This window comes from Megalops cyprinoides, chromosome 6 (genome assembly GCF_013368585.1).
Source record: "Megalops cyprinoides isolate fMegCyp1 chromosome 6, fMegCyp1.pri, whole genome shotgun sequence".
In the NCBI taxonomy this organism is placed as follows: Eukaryota; Metazoa; Chordata; class Actinopteri; order Elopiformes; family Megalopidae; genus Megalops; species Megalops cyprinoides.
This window is the reverse complement of record NC_050588.1, coordinates 18,361,811-18,383,180: the sequence shown is the minus strand read 5'-3', so window position 1 is coordinate 18,383,180 and position 21,370 is coordinate 18,361,811. Positions and strand designations below refer to the sequence as shown.

At 42.4% G+C, this 21,370-nt stretch overlaps 1 protein-coding gene across 2 annotated transcripts; it reads left to right on the top strand.

Annotated features, from left to right (window-relative positions):
- The first annotated feature begins 1,831 nt into the window (after positions 1–1,831).
- Positions 1,832–21,062, top strand: LOC118779219 (nociceptin receptor-like). Of its 2 annotated transcripts, none has more exons than XM_036531200.1 (3): positions 1,832–1,911; positions 16,201–16,556; positions 20,423–21,062. In XM_036531200.1, the coding sequence occupies exons 1-3, from the start codon at positions 1,868–1,870 to the stop codon at positions 20,944–20,946; spliced, it is 924 nt and encodes a 307-aa protein (XP_036387093.1). In that variant the 5' UTR covers positions 1,832–1,867; the 3' UTR covers positions 20,947–21,062. The 2 variants fall into 2 exon arrangements, with proteins under 2 accessions (XP_036387093.1, XP_036387092.1); XM_036531199.1 differs by having other exon boundaries at positions 1,832–1,926.
- The last annotated feature ends 308 nt before the right edge of the window (positions 21,063–21,370 follow it).

Genomic DNA, 21,370 nt, shown 5'->3' with positions numbered 1-21,370 from the left:
ATCTTCGTGACTCCTTCGCTTAATGTCTGCAACAAGTTCATTCTCAGTTGATCAAGGCCAACGGTACTGGTATAGAATATATAATACCGATTTGTTCACTTTCAATGATTGATATTTAATTTACAAATGAGACAGCATTTTGGTGCATCTGTATGAAAACCCACACACGAACAATAAGAATTAACGTTCTGCTATGTGATCACGTCATTCTTTCGTCAGCGTTTGCTGACATCATAATCGTCTTTATTCGAGATAAGCGATGATTGGCAAAATTTGCAAGAGAAAACACTCTTATGAGCACACACAGCAATTACAGCAAACAAACATTAGATGGTACTTAATGTAGTCAAGCGTCAAGACCACCTGCAGATTCATGGTTAATACAGTAAAATTATCAGACCAACAGCGCATTTATCAAAATGTGTAAAAAGTGATATTCTGACCCTCTGGTATTTTGTTTGTGTAATTTTCTCCCATGTAACAAAACACTGTAAATCTACTTACAGATTTTACAGGGCTCAGATGTGCAATAATTTGTGATCAGGATAAAGCCACATTGATTTTAATCCATGTTGAGTGGTACACTTTTGGCCTTCGCTAAAGTGTCTGCATGAAACTGAGATTTCACTACACGTGTACTTTGAAAGACACATTCGCATCGTATCATATTCCGTCCTCAAATATGAAAGACACAAAGAAGCGGCCACAGGGCTATTTATTTTTTTTGCTTCGGTGAAAAAACACGCAGATAGTGCTTAGGCCTATAATAAATACATAATGGTTTTTAATACAGAACAATAAATCAAACAAACAAAAACAGTGACACGCTCCAAAGCCAGAAAAAGAACGCGTCATCTGCCCACATATCTAGTATTTCATCATGCGCATCGCCGTTCGTATTTCCTTTGCTTTCACTGTTTGTGAAGGCTGACATCTGTATCACATGTGAGGCACGCTGAAAAGGGTATCTGTCAAACCCGCGTAGTTTTCGCGGATTCACACACGCTCAGAGGAGGAAAACAGCGTAATGCACGACTAGCCGACAGGCGCGGGAAGAGCGCGCAGAGGAAAAGAGACAAGCAGCGGCAGTGACCACTTGTCCCTTGAGCTAAACTGTAGTCTAGATCTGAACACGCTTCAGCGCATCTCTCTCCAGCTGTGCAGGGGTTTGTGCGTAATCAGATTTGGAGCCAAGCGAAGGAGGACGGGGGTGAATCCATACTGATCAGCCAACAAGCGCTAAAACGCACCTCCCTCCATATTTACCTCCGTCATTTGCAGAAAAAAAGTTTTGGTCATTTCAGAGATCTGCAACAACCCGCATCGCCAGCGAATATGGATAATAGGACGCCAAAGCGAGATTAAAACAGGAATAAGAGGAAAGTGAAATCCTCGCCACCGGAACTATCTTGTTGATAAAGGAAAGTTTACTCGGGAAAGCACAGGAGAAGACAGAGTGCTGGAAACAGCGGTATGTTGCGGCTGAGTCGCTGGTGCAGTCTTAGTGCCGAGAGAGATTTATAGCATTTTAGTAGGAGTGTTTGTATCTGGGTTTGCCTGTATGTTTGTATACCCTAAAGTAGGTATCTAAGAACAAAAGTTGGACTTGGTAGTGTAACTCTGCTGTAGAATTCAGGTACAGTTTTTGCGGTCAAAAACAACAGTGAACTAATCGCAGTGTTATTCGTTTTCATGTGAAATTTAGGTTTGCGCTCTCTTCACCATGGAGTTCCCAGATGAACCAGCTGGCTTCAGAGACCCGAGGACGATTCGATTGTACGAGTCTGTTTTTCAAACGAACTACAGTGTGTTCAACGAATTTGTGTTCCTGCCCACCAGCGTGAAGATCACCATTGTTGTGGTGTACATGATCGTCTGTGTGGTGGGCCTCCTGGGGAATTGTCTGGTCATGTACGTCATCATCAGGTAAGGCTCTCTCTTAAACGACCTTGGCAGTTCTTGGTTTCCGTACTGTGTACATACTTATTTTTACGCGTTCTATTACACGCGATGCAATATGTGTTGTTGAACACGACTTCTGTAAAAGAGGTACAAGGTGTGGAGCAAACGGTGACGGTGACCTCTCACATTTTGCAATGGTCATATTTTTGAAGTGGTGGAACGCTGAGCTACTTGATTTTTATAAGTCGTCCAGCATATGGGTGTGTGCGCCTGAATTTTAGGAATGTCTTAAAGCAAAAACTATGAAATAATCTAACAATTCCTACACAGGCCATTCTGTCTTTGTATTCGCCAAAATAACAGTTGACGTTTCAGTCGCACATACCATAGGAGCATTAGGAGCATGGAAATGCCAGTCATTGTGTTGTGAAGTTAAAGAGCATGCCACAGGCACAGTGCAAGAGCGTTTTGTTCGGGTATCCTTTCCTTTCCCCCCATGCTCCTGCTAAAAGTGTATTTAGGTGTTAAATGTGATCTTCTCTATAAATAAGTGATTAAAGTGGTGTCCCCTGGAGACCCACAGATTTCCGCTGTTAGCTCTATCTCAAGCCTTGCTTGCTCACTTAGAGTTATCGATTAAATGAGAACTAGAATCACTTGTTCCAGATGAGCACTCCTGAGCAATCTTTACTCTAGAGCACTCTGCTATATCAAGCTATGGAATAAAGAAAAGCACCAGTGAATGATACTGATGCTGGCATGTACAAAAAGGATGTAGATGGAAAAAAAAGAGAATGCATGCAGCCCTCAGAGTTGAAGCAAGCCAGATGATACAGATATGATGTAGACAGGTGATGTAGCCAAGGTCAGCCTTCGAGAAGAACAGTGGGAGGTGGAACTGTCACTCTCGTCTTAATTCAGGAGACCCTGAGACAGACGATTATCATGACAAGGAGACAAGGAGCAGGAGCAAAACACCAACCTGCTGCTTACAGAGTGGCAAAACGTCATGATGCCCTAGGCAGTTGTCTACAAAAATTAAGCAGCAATCTTGTGGCTCCTTGACTTTCACGGTGAACCGAAGACCCAGTCAGAGAGACGTAGACAAGGCCATGCTCCCACAGGCAGGCTGTTCCATGGAGATGTGGTGGAGATGGTACTAAAGCCAGCTTCCGGGACTCTCCAGGACTGTCCTATGGGAGACGACACACAGCTCTGAGTGAGGGGAGATGACACAGAGTCTTTCTGATTTGTTTTTATCCCCTAAGCAAACAAGCAGGCAGCAATGCAGCACAGTGGATAGGGACCTTGACCCCTATAACCAGAAGGTTGTAGGTTTGAACCCCACGTGGTTCTGTAACCTGGAGCAGTGTACTATCTTAAGTTGCTTCAGTACATTGTTGGCTGTGCACATTGAAAAAATGCAGGCTTTGTAATTCTGTGTAAACATCTTTGGCTTCAGATGGGAGGAACAGTGGAACAAATTTTGATTGTGTCCTTTAATTGTATGACAGTAAATACAGCATGGAAAATTACAGCAGAATATGGGAAAAATTAAGAGCTCCATAAAACACATGGAAACAATGGAAGTGAAAACTAATCTCAAAAAACCTCCCAAAAAACAGGAGCCAAGAGACCACAGCTGGAGGCTGCAGAACCAGCTGTCAATAAGGCAGGGAAACACCATTAGTGCTCTGAGCAATTAAACAAACAGGGCTGCTGGCAGTTAACCTGGAGGAGCCATCCACACATAATAAAAGGAAATGAACCTAATTGGGAAGGTCGTCAACTTTCCAAAAAAAGAAGTGAATGAGTAAATCTGTGTGACCCCCGTTGCTGCAGAAGCATTATGGAGAGAAAAATAAAATGCAATTGTCTACCGTGTCTCAGTCCAGAAAGCAGCTCTAACCTCAGCCCTGGTGCTGATGAGAACAGCTGCTCAGGGAGTCCTCTTTCTCTCTTTCAGAGTGTCAGCACCATCAGCAGGTTCTCTCTGGCACTCAGCCAGTCGCATCCCCAATTAGCAGCCACCTTACCATTTACCAGACAACCACTTAATGGTTTGCATTCGACGGCTGTGCGGACGTTGTGAATTTTTGGAGGGAAATAAGCCCTCTGGGAAATGGACAGGGATCCAGCAAGCAGTGCTGCCCATTGCAGGGGAATCCAGCGGTGGGAGTGGAACCAAAGCAGGGCACATTCACACTTTTACATGTATTCATCTTGCAGATGCTTTAATCTGGAGTGATTTTATAATCTCATGCCATCAGTGTAGTTAGGAAATTAACCTCGGAGATAATGAATCATTAGTGCCATTCTTGAAATATTCTGCCATTGTGGGAAACATTGCAACAAGGGGAGTAAGTGCTATCATAGGCTTCAACCTTACATTACCACAGCCAATGTCCAGCCAGCAGGTTGGAGTCACCGCAAGTTTGTACTGCTACAGCAGATTTACCACTGAGCCACTGCAAAAGCTTCACACACTGCCAGACTTTTGTCATTATTTGAAGCTCCAAACAGATATTTGGGAGGAGTATGTACAGACAGTTCCTATACAGTTAACCAAACCTTGATAAACAAGTCCCATCCATGACTATAATAATCACTGTTTATGATGTGTGGAACCAGGCCAAGGGAGGGGGGGCAACTCCAAAGACTCCAAGCCAAATAAAACTAAAACAAGATAAAAACAAATGCAGCTTTAATTGTATGGAAATTCATCTTAACTGTAATGATATTCTAACATAATATTACACAGTCAATGTACTTTAAGGTAGCAACACTATAATGTTAAATATTATTGCCTAATTTGATATTTGCATAAAAGATTCAGAAGTTGTCAGTCATGATTTTAAGTTCAAATCTTTGCCTGTTTCAGGTGGCCAAGGCATTGCAGAGTGCTTAGGTCACCAAACAAACAAGGTTTGAGCAGCATGGAAAAACCTTTGTTCATTCATCATACATCAAAATGTTCATAGAAATGAGCATAATTTGTTTGTGGGATAAGGTTGTATGATTCTTGAGACACGCAGAAACATCCAATTGCATTCTTACCCTCATTTGTATGATAATGTATCTCAGAATCTCAGCTATTCTTACGTTAGATGTGTGCATGTTATCTGCAGTTAGCATATGTAAACACCCAACAATCCCATACAAGGGCATTCTGATATTCAAGTTGTATGTATTGCTGAAATGATGCTGAAAGGGAAAAGGGAAGCTATTTTCTTATTCAGACATGTAAACATTACTTGCAGAGGTGGCTTCAAGAAAAATATATATTTCTTAGCATGAGCAGTGGTGTAGGACATTAGCAAATCACATTACATTACATTACATTCATTTAGCAGACACTCATCCAGAGCGACTTCCAGCACAATAGAACATAAGTGTATCGATTGAAGTTGGATGAGTAACAGTGTCAGATCAGGCTAACAACACCCTCAGACCAGTGAGTGTGAGCCTAACACTATTCAAGTCCTAAATTACTAAGTTGACTTGTGCAACCCGACTAGACAAAGGAAGCCAAGTATACTACCTTATATCAGTCATTGGTCACCATCACAGGTCAAAATAAACATGACTTATGAATAGACTAAAGCATCTAAATAAGTAATATTTAGAACAAAAGCCTTGTCCTCAAGTTGTCTTGTCTAACAACGAAATTTGTGTCTGAAAGTATATATGAGTAGACTTTACAGGTGTGAGCCAGGGGTAAAAAGGTGTGTGGTTAATTGTAATATCACATCTTGACTCAAAGTCACTCAATTAATTCTATGCAAGTCTCATCTGTAGACCTGTTCTGTGGAGGGATGCGGGCATAGGTTTGTTTTCCATCACCAAATGAGTGTTCGTATGTATTTGTTTGTATGCAACCCAGGACCGGCGCATGCACTTCTGCCGCTCTAGGTGAAAAACAATTATGCCGCCCCTCTTTTTGCAGTGTACCATAGCAGCAACAACACACAAAGGCCAATTTGCCATACACATAAAGCTAAAACCAGCAACAACACACAAACGCCAATGTGTCATACACATAACGCAAATAGTCTACTGCAATGCTAGTGCGCTCAGTGTCAACAATATTAAAGTATGCATGACACAATATGCGGGCATTTTGCAGATCCATATACAAATAATGCACCAAACAGGTCTGCATAATAACTCCAGTAACCTGGTTCCAGATTCTTTACAGCAGAGTCATGACAGCACAGCTATTTTGGGTTAGTGCCTGTTCTGGTGATGCTGCTAAAGCTACCACCTGCTGCCTCTTGTGGAGCACATGGTGGTGGAGCAACGGCGGTAGTTGTGCTAGCGGTCTCTTGGTTCGGTGGAGGACTTGAAGGTGCGTCATCCTTGCTAACACTCCCAGGATCAATATATTTTAACAATGAATCCCTCTGTTTTTGGAGTGCTTGCTGCTTCAATAGTCTCCTCTTTTTATATTCACAGCCAGATAATTTCGGTCGTTTAGACATGCTGCTTTCCTTATCCTCAGTCATGGGTCATGAGAGCTGGGGGAGGGAGACGGCTGCAGGTGTAGCGTGATTGACACATTCCTCAACAATTCATATATTTTTTGAATAGTTGGCCCCTGGTTGGCCAACATTTTGCCCCCCTTGCCAAAGTGCCACCCTAGGCAATTGCCTAGTTCGCCTATATGGATGTGCTGGCATTGATGCAACCACCCCTCAGTTTTTAAGTCTCAGATAATATTGGTGTATAGATTTACTTTTGTGTCTTGAACCTTTCCTAATGTGATGCGTACGTGGTAAGCTGTGTAGTTCAGTGTCACCTACAGCACGGACAGATTTGCAGATACGGTTTGGTAAATTAATTATAAGCCAACTAATTGGATTAGTCACCTAGTATATTTATTTGTTTAGAGCAATTTGAATCATGTGTTTATGTATTATAACTATGAAAGGTCATATTGTTTACATACAACTTTTATAGATGCACAAATTTATCAGACTGGCAAAAACATGTTGTCTTGTTCAAACATGTACTTGGGTATGCGGTATGTGTGGAAACAGTTGCAAAATTTGTTTGTACATAAGAACAAATTCCAAATGAGAACAACTGATCAACTCACTGACTCCGCCACCCACTAACTAACTCCCTCATTCACTGACTCATAGTCATAATGAGTGTGCTGATAAAGCTGACGTAAACAAGTAACTGATACACAGAGGTATACCTCTGAGTGTTATTTCTCCTGATATTCATTATCTCATTCACCCTTTCTCCATTTCCCACTCAGTCTCACTCTCCCCCTTCCCTGCTGAGTCTCTCTCTTTGTCTCTTCTACCTCAATCTTCCCCCCATCTCTCCCCTTCTTCTTTTCTTTCTCTTTATCATCTCTGTCTTTCCTTCACCTCTCTCAGTCTCTCTGCCTTTGTTTCCCCTCCCTCTGGACACAGCTTCATCTGCTGCATAGATGTCTCTCAGCAACCTCAGATTCATGCCCCCTTTCACTAGTTCTGTATCTGGCCTGTTGGTCATTACCTGACCCTATTACTGTTTATGTCTGATTTTTCATCCATATTATTTTCAAAGCAAAGCATTCAGGCATCACTTAACACACAAATTCTGCTGAAACTGCGTTCAAACCTTGGCAGCCTCTAGGCTTGGGGCTCATCCAAGTTTCTGTGGTGTGAAGACGCTTGATACACAACAATTCTCCCCTGTACTGGATGGCAATCCATCTTATAGATTTTACCCATAATGCCCCTCTGTAATGCAGACAGGTGAAAAGAGTGCCAGACAGCGGGTTGCATTAGTAAGGCCCTTGGTGTAATTCAGCTGTGGGCTGAACCCACAGCCTCGCAGAGCTGATGTTGATCCTCTCATCTCCTGCAGGCCACCAGCTCTAAACACGCCAACGGCCGCTGACTTTCCAGTGGAGTCAAGTGGCTGTTTTACAGGAGGCACTCTCTGTTGAAGCACTTAACCAACAATAACCTATGGCCTTTGCTGGGCTCCTCAAACTTATCATTGTCCGTGTCCCTCCGGAGTGCTCTTGAACTGACTTTGCTTGATGACATTACTCTCCCAATCCTGAGCAGACTGCTGGCCTTGTCCTCTGTTGTGTTTAATGACTGTCATTGAGAGTCTTACTGTAGGTTTCCTCAGCTCTTCTCCAGCAATATCCCAGCCCCATCACTGAAGTCAGATTGACTCTCTTTGGTGTGAAATTGCATTTGATGAAGTAATGCTCAGTTGGAGCAAGCCGCTGTGTAAAATGCTGTGAGGAGAGAGCAGAGTGCCATGTTTTCCAACTTACACCAGCTACATTTTCTACACTATAAGGTGTGAGGTGTAATGGCGTTATTTAGCTATTTATATTTACTTTCTACTTGTTCATAGATGGTGTGTGGAGTAATGGGGTTATTTAGTTATTTAGATGTACTTTCTTCTTATTCATAGATGGTGTGTGGAGTAATGGCATTATTTAGCAATTTGTATTTTTTGTTAGATGCCTTCATCCTAGGCAAGTTGCACAGCACAAGAGCATAGTCTTTCTACAGTGCCTCTGGTCTCTCTCTCTCACTGTCTATCTATCTATTCTCTCTCCCTCTCTCTCTTTCTCATTGCCTCTAAAGACAGACAAAAAGCTAAGAGCTCTGTGGTAAAGATCAAGACTTCCTAAGCACAAGAACTGCAATGAAACCAAAAACAGAGACTATCCTTAAACAGAAAACCTTTAATGCTGTTCAACAGATGATCATATGAATATGTACAGTATATGATGTTGTACTACAACCACATATTCAAAGCTAAATTAATTATAATTAATTGTAATTAATTAATGATAATAAAATAAAAATAATTAATGAAATGCTTGATTAAGATATAAGCTAGATGTGCAATTCTCTGTAACAAAATAGTTATTAGGTGTACATGGATTCTGATATACATAATTTAATTCAAACGAACCTAAGTAAGTTGCAATAATGTAGTTTAATATGGCGAGCAAACATGAACACAATAAACATAATGATATTGCTGCACCATTAAGGCGCTTTTTGATCTTGAAGTGGTTTGAACTTAATATGGAAAAAAAAAACTTCTGACATAAACTGCATTGGCCTTGAAGGCTCTGAGGGGTGATGCAGAAAGTGGTTGGTTGGCAGAGAGTTAAAGGAGAGGCTGAAGAAATGGTTTGCTAGATGATTCTGTCTTTGTTGTCCAACCAGTTTCACAATTGGCATAGAGCTCTGCCACTGGCGTAAAGTTCTAAGTTGGATGTAGAGCTCTGCCATTGGTGTAGCGTTCTCAGATTGTTGTAAAAGTCTGAGGTTACTGATGGTTTGCAGCCAGTGACAGTAGTTGCATTTTAACAGCCCTGTGCTGTCTGCTTTTCTTATGTTGTCTGTACTGAGTTGTGCTGCAATAGCAAACAGTGATGGATTGTACGAGGGCACTCTTGGAGATTGATGGGAAGCACTGAATCACACTTTGAACTGATTCAGCTGATGCAAGAAGAAAAAGAAGAAGAAGAAGAAGAAGAAGAAGAAGATTATTGTGGCCTGGCAGCAGCTGAGTGCAACACTGATATAGTTTTGCACTTTATTTAACATGGTATGCTGAAAAGCTGTTTTTTTCAATAGTTACTTGACCAGAAGCAATCACAGTTGCAGTTGCAGATGCAGTTACATGGTACAGATTACCATGCATACATGTCAGTTTGACCTTTAGAATTACCAGTGTAATTCACTTGGTTATTTAAATATAGCATCTGTTATTTTACCTTCTTGTGTGTGTAGCTTTTCAGGTGTAGCTGCCGTATGTCTTGTTGTTTGAAGAGTAGTAGCCCCAAGCGTAATTGCCATTCAACATTTTTGAGTGTAGCCTCTGTAAGTGTAAATATTTTGCCCCAGAGGCTTGTCAGTAAATGAGAAGACTGTTGGCAAATTATGTTTAGTGTGCTTACATCACAAAATGATTTTGACTACATCCACGTGAAAATGAAAATAAGGTGTTGGTTGTGGATGTTATGTATGTCTTTATTTTGAAATGAGAGATTGTGATCACTCTCATTAGAGAACTGCAAAGGGCTGCCATCCTGTCTGTCACAGCTGAACTTAAGTAACACAGTTCCCCAATTACAGTCCCCTTCGGTTGCGCAATAAGGAGGGAGCATCAAGCGTCTTCAAGCCTCTCCTTATTTCCTCAGAGGGAAAGTAATTAGCGGGCGCAGATGTCTGTCACCAGTCTCGAAGTCTCTGGGTCTCACTCGAACACGCTGTTCTTAACAGCACGACTGAAGCCATTTCTGCTAATGAGACCTGAGGTTTAGCATGCAGCTCAACACTCTGCACCCGAATGGAATTATTATTACCCAGCCATTTACTGAAATTATCTAATAGCAATTCCAAATATTGTTTTCCTTTGTTACTTTATGGTAAATTTGATAATGGACCCAAGTGAGTGACTATATTTTGCCTGAATGACTTTGGCAAATTGGATGTGCTGTTGACTTTTTACATTATTATGTAATTTACTTTTTTTGATAAATTAAGCTCTAGGATCTGGTCAGCAGTCAACAGAATTATGCTAATGGTCCTATTTTGCAGTACAAAATTATGTAAACTTAAACACACTCTTGTTAAGATTAATTCATTGAAAATGCTCTTTGCATTTCATATTTGTTTTGCATTCATTTGATTCCTAGTTCCAAAATATGCATCTGTCATTCTTGATGATTATCTGCTTCTGACAAAATGAAGAAAGGTGGACACACATTCCCTGTTGGAGTGAGCCTCACTCAATTGTATGTTTGCTTCACAGGAAACTGAGTGGTCTGTCATGTTTGAAATTGGTGCCATATATGAACAGCTACAGCTTCCTCTACAGGAGAGGAAGTGGGGTATATTGCTGAAATACAAAAAGTGGTTGTACACAATATACACAAGAACTGCTTTACTAAGACAGGATTGATTCCTTCTGTAAGACGAACCACAGATCAGTCAAGGACTGCCTCAGCGAGACTATTCCATCTCAGACACACTGGCCCCATATCAGCGAGGGACTGTCTTGACTGCCCTAGTGAGACTTCTGTTATTCTCTCAACAGGACTGACCACAGATCAGTGAAGGGCTGGTGCCAGAACCATAGTTGCCCTTGCTGAGTGTTGTCCTGGTCGTGTTGTCAGATGGTGTGGGCAGCCTTTGGGGACGGCTCATTCTTCGAATAGGTGTGCACAGCATACATAAAGACTTCTGTCTTCAAAAGTCAAAGAGTGAAAAAACCGGACCCATCGGGCCGCCTTGAGCATGTTGCCGTCGGGATCGCACCGCTCCTCCTCATTCTTTGAACAGCCTTTGAAGGCTGGGACGTGTTCCTCTTTCAGGATCCACAGAAAAGACACTCATTGTTCGTTCTGCACTTCTTCTCAGAGGCTATTGAAGGCAAAACCATTCAGTTTTAAGGAGTGAAGGGGGCGTGAGCAATGACAAATGAGGCTCTTTTGTGAAATGCTTTGTACAGCAGATGTAATTGTGTTGCTATTATTATTATTTATTTTGCATATGCTGTTATCTGTAGTGGCTTAGAATGAGAGTTTGAGTACAATGAATTACACACATTTCATTAAATCCACAGATTTTATAAGTGCAACACAGTTGTGCAGTAGTATATCTCCAGTTCTGGAGGAAAACAGGATCGAGCTAGTTACTTACCCTGTATGGGACTGCTGGCTGTTGTAGGTGGAGATCGTAGGAGTTTGGAGGGGGTGGAAACCAGTGGTCAGTGGTGCTACTGGATGTTGAAATCTCCCAGGAGAATAAGCAGGGTTTCATTCTTGCTGAGTAGTCTGACTCGTCCAGAAATCTTCCCAAGAGACATAGTTGGCCGTAAAGGACAATAATGGACAGCAAAATTGTGTTATTGACAGTTACAGTGTGATAGTCAAAGCAGGAGATAGAGAGATGAGAGAGAAGAAGAACACAGACGTTCCAGGGAATAGACATAAGAAAACCTGTACCACCATCCTTTCCAGAAGGACGTGGTGTGTGGGGTAAGGTGTATACAAAGGAGAGGGCAGTGGGAGTGGCAGTGCTGTCAGGGGTGATCAGTGTCTACATGAGGGTGAAGAACTGGAGGGAGGCATAGGCTGAGATGAAGTCAGAATGGCAGTTCCAGAGTCCTACTGCAATGGTAAGATGACCACTTGGAAGCTACTTTGTATGGATGAGGTTAAAGGTCAGTACAGTGTAGGTGTTATTCTAGCGTGTGGAGATTTTGAACACCTCTTCGTATAGTGCACAGAATTCCCGAGTGTGTGGAGATTGCAAACACCTCTTCATATAGCACATGTGATTCTGTAGCATATGAAGCCCTGCCAATAATGTCTGGATATAAAGCTGTGATGTCATCTATCTATATGTAAATATTTTGAGCAATACAGGGTGATATGTGACTGAGTGATACAGAATGGCAGTTAAAGCTTCAAATTTTAAATGGGCAGCAAGTTGATTTATAGGTTAAGAAGCTGGACTTGAAACGTGAAGGTTTCTGCCTTGATTCCTATCAGGGATACTGTCTTTGCGCCTGTAAGGAAGCTACTTAAACTGAATTAACATGTAAATGTCTGTATGTATGAATGTTGATTAATAAAAATGAGAGATGTGTAGTCTGCATGAGGGTGTCTGTCATTCAGATAATAACTATAATGGAATAATAGAGCACAGTGAAAAAGACTTTGTTCTACTGACAGACACTGAAATGATTACCACTTCACTTCAAAGAAAGAAGTCACTGCAAACAATCTGAAATTATTTGCACACTAATGAGGTGACTATTGTCTTTTTTTATATCCACAGTGGAGAGGAATAAACTGAATGTGGGTAAGTTTAGGATGATTGAGGGTCCATCTGTGATATCTGCCATTTAATATTGAAAGATGAGAGGAGCTCTACTTCTGATTTTTGGAACAGGCTGGGGATATTGAGAGATGTGACAGGTTCAGCAATGCCATATATGACACTTTTATATGACATGATTTCTTTGTGTGTCTCTCTGGAGCTGAGAGGAAGGTTCTGTGGAGTATCCACAGGAGCACAGCAGCATGATATCCCAACATGCATAGCTGAGGTGTGCAAACGTAATCGTGATGCAGTCCAAAGAAGAGATAACCACACAATCAATGATGATCCAAATAATAATGTTTCTCTCTCAGAATGCAACAGGTCTTAATCCGTATTCTTTCTCACAAACAGTTCTCACAAACTGCAATGCTGCAGTCTGTGAAATATAACAGTAACAAATGACACCTGTGAAGCTATTCGAAGAACATGCCCACGTCATTACTTAGTTCAATTATTTTTCATTTAGTTAAAAGGGGCAGCACACCATAATCATCCTATCAGCAATTGCATGAATAAATCTAGCTAAAGTAAAGTAAAACTAAGTAGTCCCCTGGCAGGTGAGCAGAATCCTACTCCAACAAAGGAATGAATAGTCTTTCTGTCAGTAAATCTGCTACCTCTCAGATTGAGATACAGCAGTTTAAAGAGTTAACAGAGCATTTTTAGGCCTGTAAATGTGCTCAGCTGACAGGTTTTCAAAGGTTCACACACTCGCACACTGTCACAGTTTTGTTTTATTTTTAATTATTTTTTGTTTGTTTGTATTATACCTTTTCCACTCTATACATGCTCACATTCTATACCATTCCATTGACTGCAGTGATCATGAAGATTTTAAAAACTGCCCTTGAATGTATCAAAGTGAGAGAGTGAGCACATGAGTGTCTGCCTCGTGAAGGTGGTGTCCCCTGCTAGAGCTGGAACAAGACCATGGATAGTTACTTGGTTCTTGGGTCTTATGCCAAAAGGGAATTATTGGTTCTTTGGTATCTTGCTCAGTTAGTCAAAAGAGAATGATTGCTTCCCTGGTTGTTTGGTGTCTGGGCCACTTACCTAAATTTATTTTTTGATGTGGTGTGTGGATGGTGAGAGCCACAATTCAAGACTAGCCGTGGGCTTCTGCTACACAATGTTGCTGAGATTGCAGACAGTCAGAATGACAGGCACAGAAGCAGCGAGCTTGACTGATCCTACACACTCATTCCATGGATATATCCACTGGCCTTTGTACTACGCCTCTCACACTCTTTTCCTTCTTGGGAAGAAAAAGAAGATGAATCAAACATATTGGATTTCTGTGTCACCGATATGACTGATGGCATCATAGTTCAAAATCAGGTATAGGGCACTCTAAGAGTGATGGGGGTTGGGAGAGCACCGAAAAGCAACCCCCCCCCCCCCATGATGCCGTGTAGTGTGTCATTGGACACACCCTCTCACTCCACAACTCTGCATGCCCCCATGACTCCAGCAGCAGCATCCCACCTTACCATTAGCCTATCAGCTCAGGCGTGAATAGCAATAGCAAGAGGATCAGTAATGGAGGTGTGATGGTATGATCTTTGGAAGAGCAGGGATTGAGATCACAGGCAGTATTTATTTGTGGCTCCTTGACTGTGTGACCAGAGGCACTGCAGGTCTTTCTGTGAAAACAACTCCCTTACGTTTATGCAAGGCAGGGCACGGCCAAGGTGCATGTATGTGTCTGATAGTTCTGGCACAGAACGATGTGTGTAATGGACTGATAGCTCCAGGAGGCCTAATCAGTGGGTGTGTGTCATCAGGGTCCACAGCATGTACACTTGCTAAACACTCTTGTAATATAAGGTGTTACTTTAATAGTATATTGTTGGCAGCAAATGGAGAAGAAGTGAGAGGTGAAAAATGCCCTTCGTTGATATTTCACTGATTGTAACACTTCTGATTATCAGAAATGCTTAATTGCTATGTGTGGTCAGTGTTTTTCTTCCATTGTACTGTCCTAAGTAAAAGAAAATAGTAAATCCCTGTTTATTTTATTCTTGTTTGGTGAAAGAATACCTTAAGCCTCTTTAGAGAGAATTATATCTGTTTTTTGACAGCTTGCATATTGATATGTGCAATGTATGTTGGAGAGAATAAACATTGTATTATTGTACTTTATGCCATTACACATTACACGGAATTGTGTTTTTTTTTTAAGATGAAAACAAGCAACAATTAGTAAAGATCCTGCATCTGCATTTAAGAGCCAGTTGCATATAATTCTTATCATGTATATGTATATATATATATATATACGATAAGAATTGATATTTTCCTGTCTTACAAGATTAAAGTGATGTTCTATTTTAAACTCTATGTTGCTAGGCTGGTAACTAAGCAATTCCCTGGCAAACAGATCGAGCGGAGCACATTTGGTCGATGGAGGGGAGAGCAGTGGATTTTCACTAACTGAGTGGAAATTGAGTGGGTTAATTGCAATATTCTAACGAGACCATCCTAAGCAATGGAATCAGATGTGGTGGGAGCAATTGGTGAAACATTTAGGTAACTCTACATTTAATATTGAAGTAAAAATCTTTTATGTAAGACAAAAAGCACGGTGGCTTATTTTCAGAGAACAGACTAAGGATGGTGGAAGAATATCAAGTTTAACTCTGTACCATTAGTATTCCTGTCAGAACACAGTGTCACGCAGGGAAAGCCATGTGAGAAGTCAGAATGTTGGCCATTTTTGCTGTGTATTTTTGTAGCTGCCACCTCCTGTAGGCTATCAGACACAGTTAAATTATCGATTCATAGACATTAGCTGGATATGAACTGAAGTGCCATAAGTGCCTGCCTTAAGTACAGCAGCGGTGCTTTGTCCAGGCTTCAGACCAAAAACCTTGTGGTTATATGCCCAATTCAATAACACGCTGGACCACCATGGCAAGGTACAGTTTTGAGTGGGGTCACACAAGCCCCTCTTGGCTTAACAAGCAGCGCTCGGATCTATGTGCAAGAGCTCGCTTGCATCTCAGATGACTGAGCTGTAATAACGCAGGGCAGCAGTTGTACTAATTCAAGAGCTGAGTGTAAACAATACAGGCAGTGGATGTGCTGTCTGGGAGCTTATTTTTCACTCTCATAGATGATGGCCAGATTCATGAGTCTTCTTGATATCACAAAGCAGATCTAATCCAGATGCAGCCAATTCAGTTCCCAGGAGGAGCACTATTGCTGTACCCTTGGGCAAGGTTCTTAACCTGAAATATACTTTCGGTAAATTTTCAGCTGTTAAAATGGATGATTTGTAAAAAAATTTAAAGCTGTGCAAGTTGCTCTGGATAAAAGCGTCTGATACGCACGCGTAATGCACCCTTCAGCTGTGTTTTTATTTGTTTGCTTTTATACTGATTGCCTGATGTGTTTTGCTGACATACTGTGCGTTGCATGGCAGGTACACGAAGATGAAGACGGCCACCAACATCTACATCTTCAACCTGGCTCTGGCCGACTCGCTGGTCCTGGCCACGCTCCCGTTCCAGGGTGCTGACGTTTTCCTGGGGTACTGGCCCTTCGGGAACTTCCTGTGCAAGGTGGTCATCGCCATCGACTACTACAACATGTTCACCAGCACGTTCACTCTGACCGTGATGAGCATGGACCGCTACATCGCTGTGTGCCACCCAGTCAAGGCGCTGGACATGCGGACCCCCCACAAGGCCAAGGTGGTGAATGTCTGTGTCTGGGCGCTGGCCTCCGTCATCGCCGCGCCCGCCATGGTGCTGGGAGACGTGGAGGTGGAGGCAAATGGTACGTCACACTGCGTGGCTGCGTCTGACTGGCCAGCAGCAAGAGTAATACAAACAAATCCTTACAGTTTAATGTTTGATCATGTTACCCCCACAAATAATAAAGCAGTAATGACAATAATAATAAGATCTCAACAAATAACTATTCAAGGGTGATTAGACTTGCTCAGTGTTGAATTGAAGCAGTCCATGTCCATTTTTTCCACCTTAAAGAGCTTGCGTAATAGTTATAGACAGAAGTACAGTTTGGCATCATTTTGTACATGTACTCAGATTTCACTGAAGTAGCTCAGATTGAGAACATTGCCCAAGTGAAGTTCTAAGATTTAGTATCTGTGTCTCACCCAGAATTTGAACCCACAACTTTCAGGTTTTGGGCACAGTGAAGAGGAGCATTTAAAGGGGCTTAAAGGGGTTTGCCTCCTATCTGTCGAAGCTCTGCCATGTTGGCCTGTTTTCACTATGTGAATTGTTTGATTCAATTTCCTGTGATTATTGTATTTCTTTCCTTTAGTGGTTTTAGCCAAGTACTGTCTTCATTATATATAGTGTTTTCCGCACTGGCCCATCATTCATACCCTAAAAAAAATCTCGAAAGCTTTAAAGAGAGCATTTGAGTTCCACAACAGCACTTTGGCAGACACAGCCTGACACATTGAGCCTCATTGAGGACTCTGAACAGAGTTTTATCAGAATCTTTTAGAGACAATGAGATCTTTTTCTCCTTTTTATGCTTCTCCTCCTGTGTCATTTTCTAGTGGTCCTCCTACGTTTCTTTCTAACTTCTCTTCCCTCTGGTTCCACACTCGCCGTCTGGAAGGCCTTTCTGTAGCGGCGGGGAGGATGCTCAGTGTATGTGATTCATCACAGCGGGCAGAGCCGGTAGTGTGTGTGAATCATCACAGCATGCAGAATTCTGTTCTGTTCGCTGTGCTTCTCGGGGATTTTTGGCCATGTACTGATAGCAGTGCGATGTAGAAATTGCTTGACACCAAGACGGAGGCATTTGAAGCAGTGACTTCTGAGAGTGTGTGTGGGGGGAGGGGGGAGAGGGGGTGAAGTGGTAGGTGGATGATGATGACTTATTCTCAGTTCATTCTCCTCGATGCAGGAAAAAAATGCTTTTTAAGAGAGACTTCTTTTTGTTTGAAGCAAACTTATGATTGCATTGTTGGACTCCAGTGCAGAACATCTCTAAGGTGAATGTAGAGGGACTGTGGCATAAAGTCTGTGTTAGCGCTTCTGATCTGAACCCTGCATACCCCTGCCCTCTGAGTCCTAGGCCATTTGCCCTGTGAAAAAGCATGTTTCAGAGCTTGTTCCTTAAAGATTCAGGGCAAAATAATGAATAGTTTTGTGTTTTAATGTGAATGTGGCTGTATGCCAGTGTTGCCCTATTGATCGAACTGCTGGGCATGTAGCTTCTGATGTATAATGTGCACTGACTGTTACACTTATTGTACCTGCAGCAGGGTTGCAACTAATGACTATTTTGATAGTCGAATAATCTGTTGAAACAAATAATTGACTATTCAGATTATGAATCGCACAATTACTCAATGGCTCTTATTTATCTATCGGCTTTTAAATTTAGTTTGAGGACTAGGACTAATTCAGTCAGGGCAGTTGCTTGCTGGGCAGTACAAGTCTGCTTCCTTTGAAGAAAGCCATCCATGGTAGGATTACGAGTTCCAACAAACCCATAACTCGTTTGAATTAATTTGAATGCAACCCACATTGGGTACGCACGCATAGACACGAGTTGTAGAAATCTTTTGCAGTTTAGAAAGTATGAAATTCTCCGGTGTTTTCTAAACTTGTGCACTCGGCAGCAACACTATATCCAGCCATAAACGTAGCCACGACAATGATGCAACGTTTAATCAGAGGATTTCTAAATAGCAGACGGGCTCTTCTTTAACATTGTAAAGTTAGGGCACATTTGGAATGTGAACAGGATCGTTGTGAATAATAGGTTATTATTTGCTACACTGTATGTTCAATGTCATTGTGTATTTCAAAATAGAAAATGTTACAGGTCATAACATGAAGTACCGTGGCTTTTAATATTAACATTGGCTATGCTAGCTAGCTAACTAACTTAATGAGACGAGTCTTCATCAATCAGAGAGCCAATGTGCCAGCTCTTCAGATGCTCGAGCATAACTGATGTGCTCCCATGCCAGGCAAGGTCAGGTTTGCAAATGTTGCAGTTCACAACCTTCTTGGCAGAGTTAACCCTTTCATGCATACGGTCACACTGGTGTGATTAGCTCCTTAGTGTGTATGCTAAAACTGGTGTGGTTAGAAAACTAGATTGGAAAAATTCTAGCTAATTTTAGCTTTGAGGAAACAGTGATTTAACATTAAAAAATACAGCAAATGCTAACTGAAAACTATGAGCAGCTTAACAGTAAAGAAAACATCATGACCCATGTAACGTAACAGTCGCTACATTACATAAAAAATAAGTTACGTACGAAAGGGTTAAGAGTGAAATGCTGCCACACTTTTGAGGTCTTTGGTTGTGAAGGTGTTTCCATCTCTATTGTTCATTCCAGTAGAGCAACGTAGCTTAGGCTACATGTCTGAACAGCACGAAAAACACGCGATGATGTCACCACTAATTAAATTCATTGGCAACTAATTTGGTCATCAATTTTAGTTGACTACGTCAATTATTCATTGCACCCCTAACCGGCAGTACAACAAATATCCTAATGCCAGGCCAGGGGAGTGATCTAAAGTGCAAACAGAGGGAAAAGCTATGCAGTCTGCTCCCTGCAAACAGCCGTGAAAACAGGATTCTCATAGTGTTTGTCTTCAGTTGGAGTGTGATGTGTCACGTCGAGCTGCTGTGCTGATTCAGTAGAACCTGAAGACATCACAGATCTGTCTGTGTGTCCTGCAGGTCATAATATGCTAGCGACGCTCTTCCTCTCCGGGCACGAGCCCTAGGCCCCGAATTCTGAGACTGGTCACCTGATCCCACCACCCAGCTGGTGATGATGCATGAAGACAGTCACATTTAAATGACTCCTCTTTTTCATTGTAATACAGTTGTTTATGATTGTTACTCACAATATGACTCACATTACTTTGGAAACTATATTATCAAACTCTCTTTGAAATTAAATGGAAGCTTCTGCCCTTCAGATGATCATGATGGGTGAGCGAAACTTCATTAACGCCAAAATGGGCAGAGCGAAATGACTTCCTGCTTTGAACCAATCATGGTGTTCTGCTGTGGAGAGCAGTGTTTTTTGATTGGTTGAAACATGACAGCACATGCCTCAGTCTTCCATCTCAATGGATAATCAAGCCCTGCTTTGGTCACTTACAGCATCACCTATCGGACAGTATACTTAGGGAATTCTCACAAAGAACAGCAATCAACTTGTACCAGAGCTCTCATCACACACAAATGGAGGCAGAGAGACAGATTTTATACGAAGAGTTCACTTGTGGGAGGATTAGATATTATCAGCTGAATGATCAAGCTTGTGGTTTCTCAGATCATTTTCACCAATAGAAGTTTACTTCCTTACTGTATCCACCAATAGAATACACTATTCAGTCATCCTTAAGAACACGAAATGATGAGTTTGGTGAATACATACTTAATACAACAGATATGCAGATTTGTGCACTCAACATTGGACATTCTGTCTTCGCCATTATTGAGGAAGTGCTCTAATGAGCTGTCTTATTTTGAATACGAATGAAGTAGCTTGGTAAAATATAGCAAGCTATACCCAGCACACTAGTGCACACACAGCACCAGAACCTCCAAGATGGAAGCAGGTGCATTATTTAATGGTCTCTGCTGTGATTTTCCTCTCACCCTTGACCCCTGACCCCACATAGTGACGGAGTGCATCGTGGTGCTGCCGGACCCGCGCAGCTACTGGGACCCGGTGTTCGGCACGTGCGTGTTCCTGTTCTCCTTCGTGGTCCCGGTGGCCATCATCTGCGTGTGCTACAGCCTGATGGTGCGGCGGCTGCGCAGCGTCCGCGTCCTGTCCGGCTCCAAGGAGAAGGACCGCAACCTGCGGCGCATCACGCGCATGGTGCTGGTGGTGGTGGCCGTCTTCGTGGTGTGCTGGACGCCCGTGCAGATCATGGCACTGGCCCAGTCGCTGGGTGTCAACCTGGGCAGCCTGCTGACCGTGGCGCTCATGCACTTCTGCATCGCGCTGGGCTACGTCAACAGCAGCCTGAACCCCGTGCTCTACGCCTTCCTGGACGAGAACTTCAAGCGCTGCTTCCGTGAGTTCTGCCACCCCGTGGGCTTCCCGCTGGAGATGCAGCAGTCGGGACGCCTGCGCAGCATCGCCCGGGACACGCCCTACGACTGCCCGCCCACCGACGCCAAGTGCAACCCCACCTGACTAGGCGTGGAGCTGCCCTGGGTAAACAGAGAGCCGCCGGAGACGGGTAACCCCAGGGGAGAGCTCACCCAAATTACCACCCTCTAACTCAGGCCAGACCTGGGACAGGGAAACACATACCCATACATACATACATACATACATCAGGGACTGCAGATGGAAATTAGCTAGTAGCTAAATCTGGTACAAAGCATCTTTCCTCTTTTTTGAGATGTATTTTGTACATGGTCCCTGATATAATAAATTTAATAAATAAATAAATAAATAAATAAATACAAACACACACACACACACACACACACACACACACAAACACACGCATACACACTCTGACACACACACATATGCATTTTCAAAACTCGACTTGACATGTGTGCATACACACTCTGATACACACACAGATATGGGACAAAGGGGCTTTTTC

Coding starts and splice junctions, on each gene's coding strand:
- LOC118779219 (XM_036531199.1), top strand. CDS start 1,868: ATGATCGTCTGTGTGGTGGGCCTCCTGGGGAATTGTCTGGTCATGTAC. Junction 1,927..16,200: donor GTCATGTACGTCATCATCAG/GTAAGGCTCTCT, acceptor GTTGCATGGCAG/GTACACGAAGATGAAGACGG. Junction 16,557..20,422: donor CGTGGAGGTGGAGGCAAATG/GTACGTCACACT, acceptor GACCCCACATAG/TGACGGAGTGCATCGTGGTG.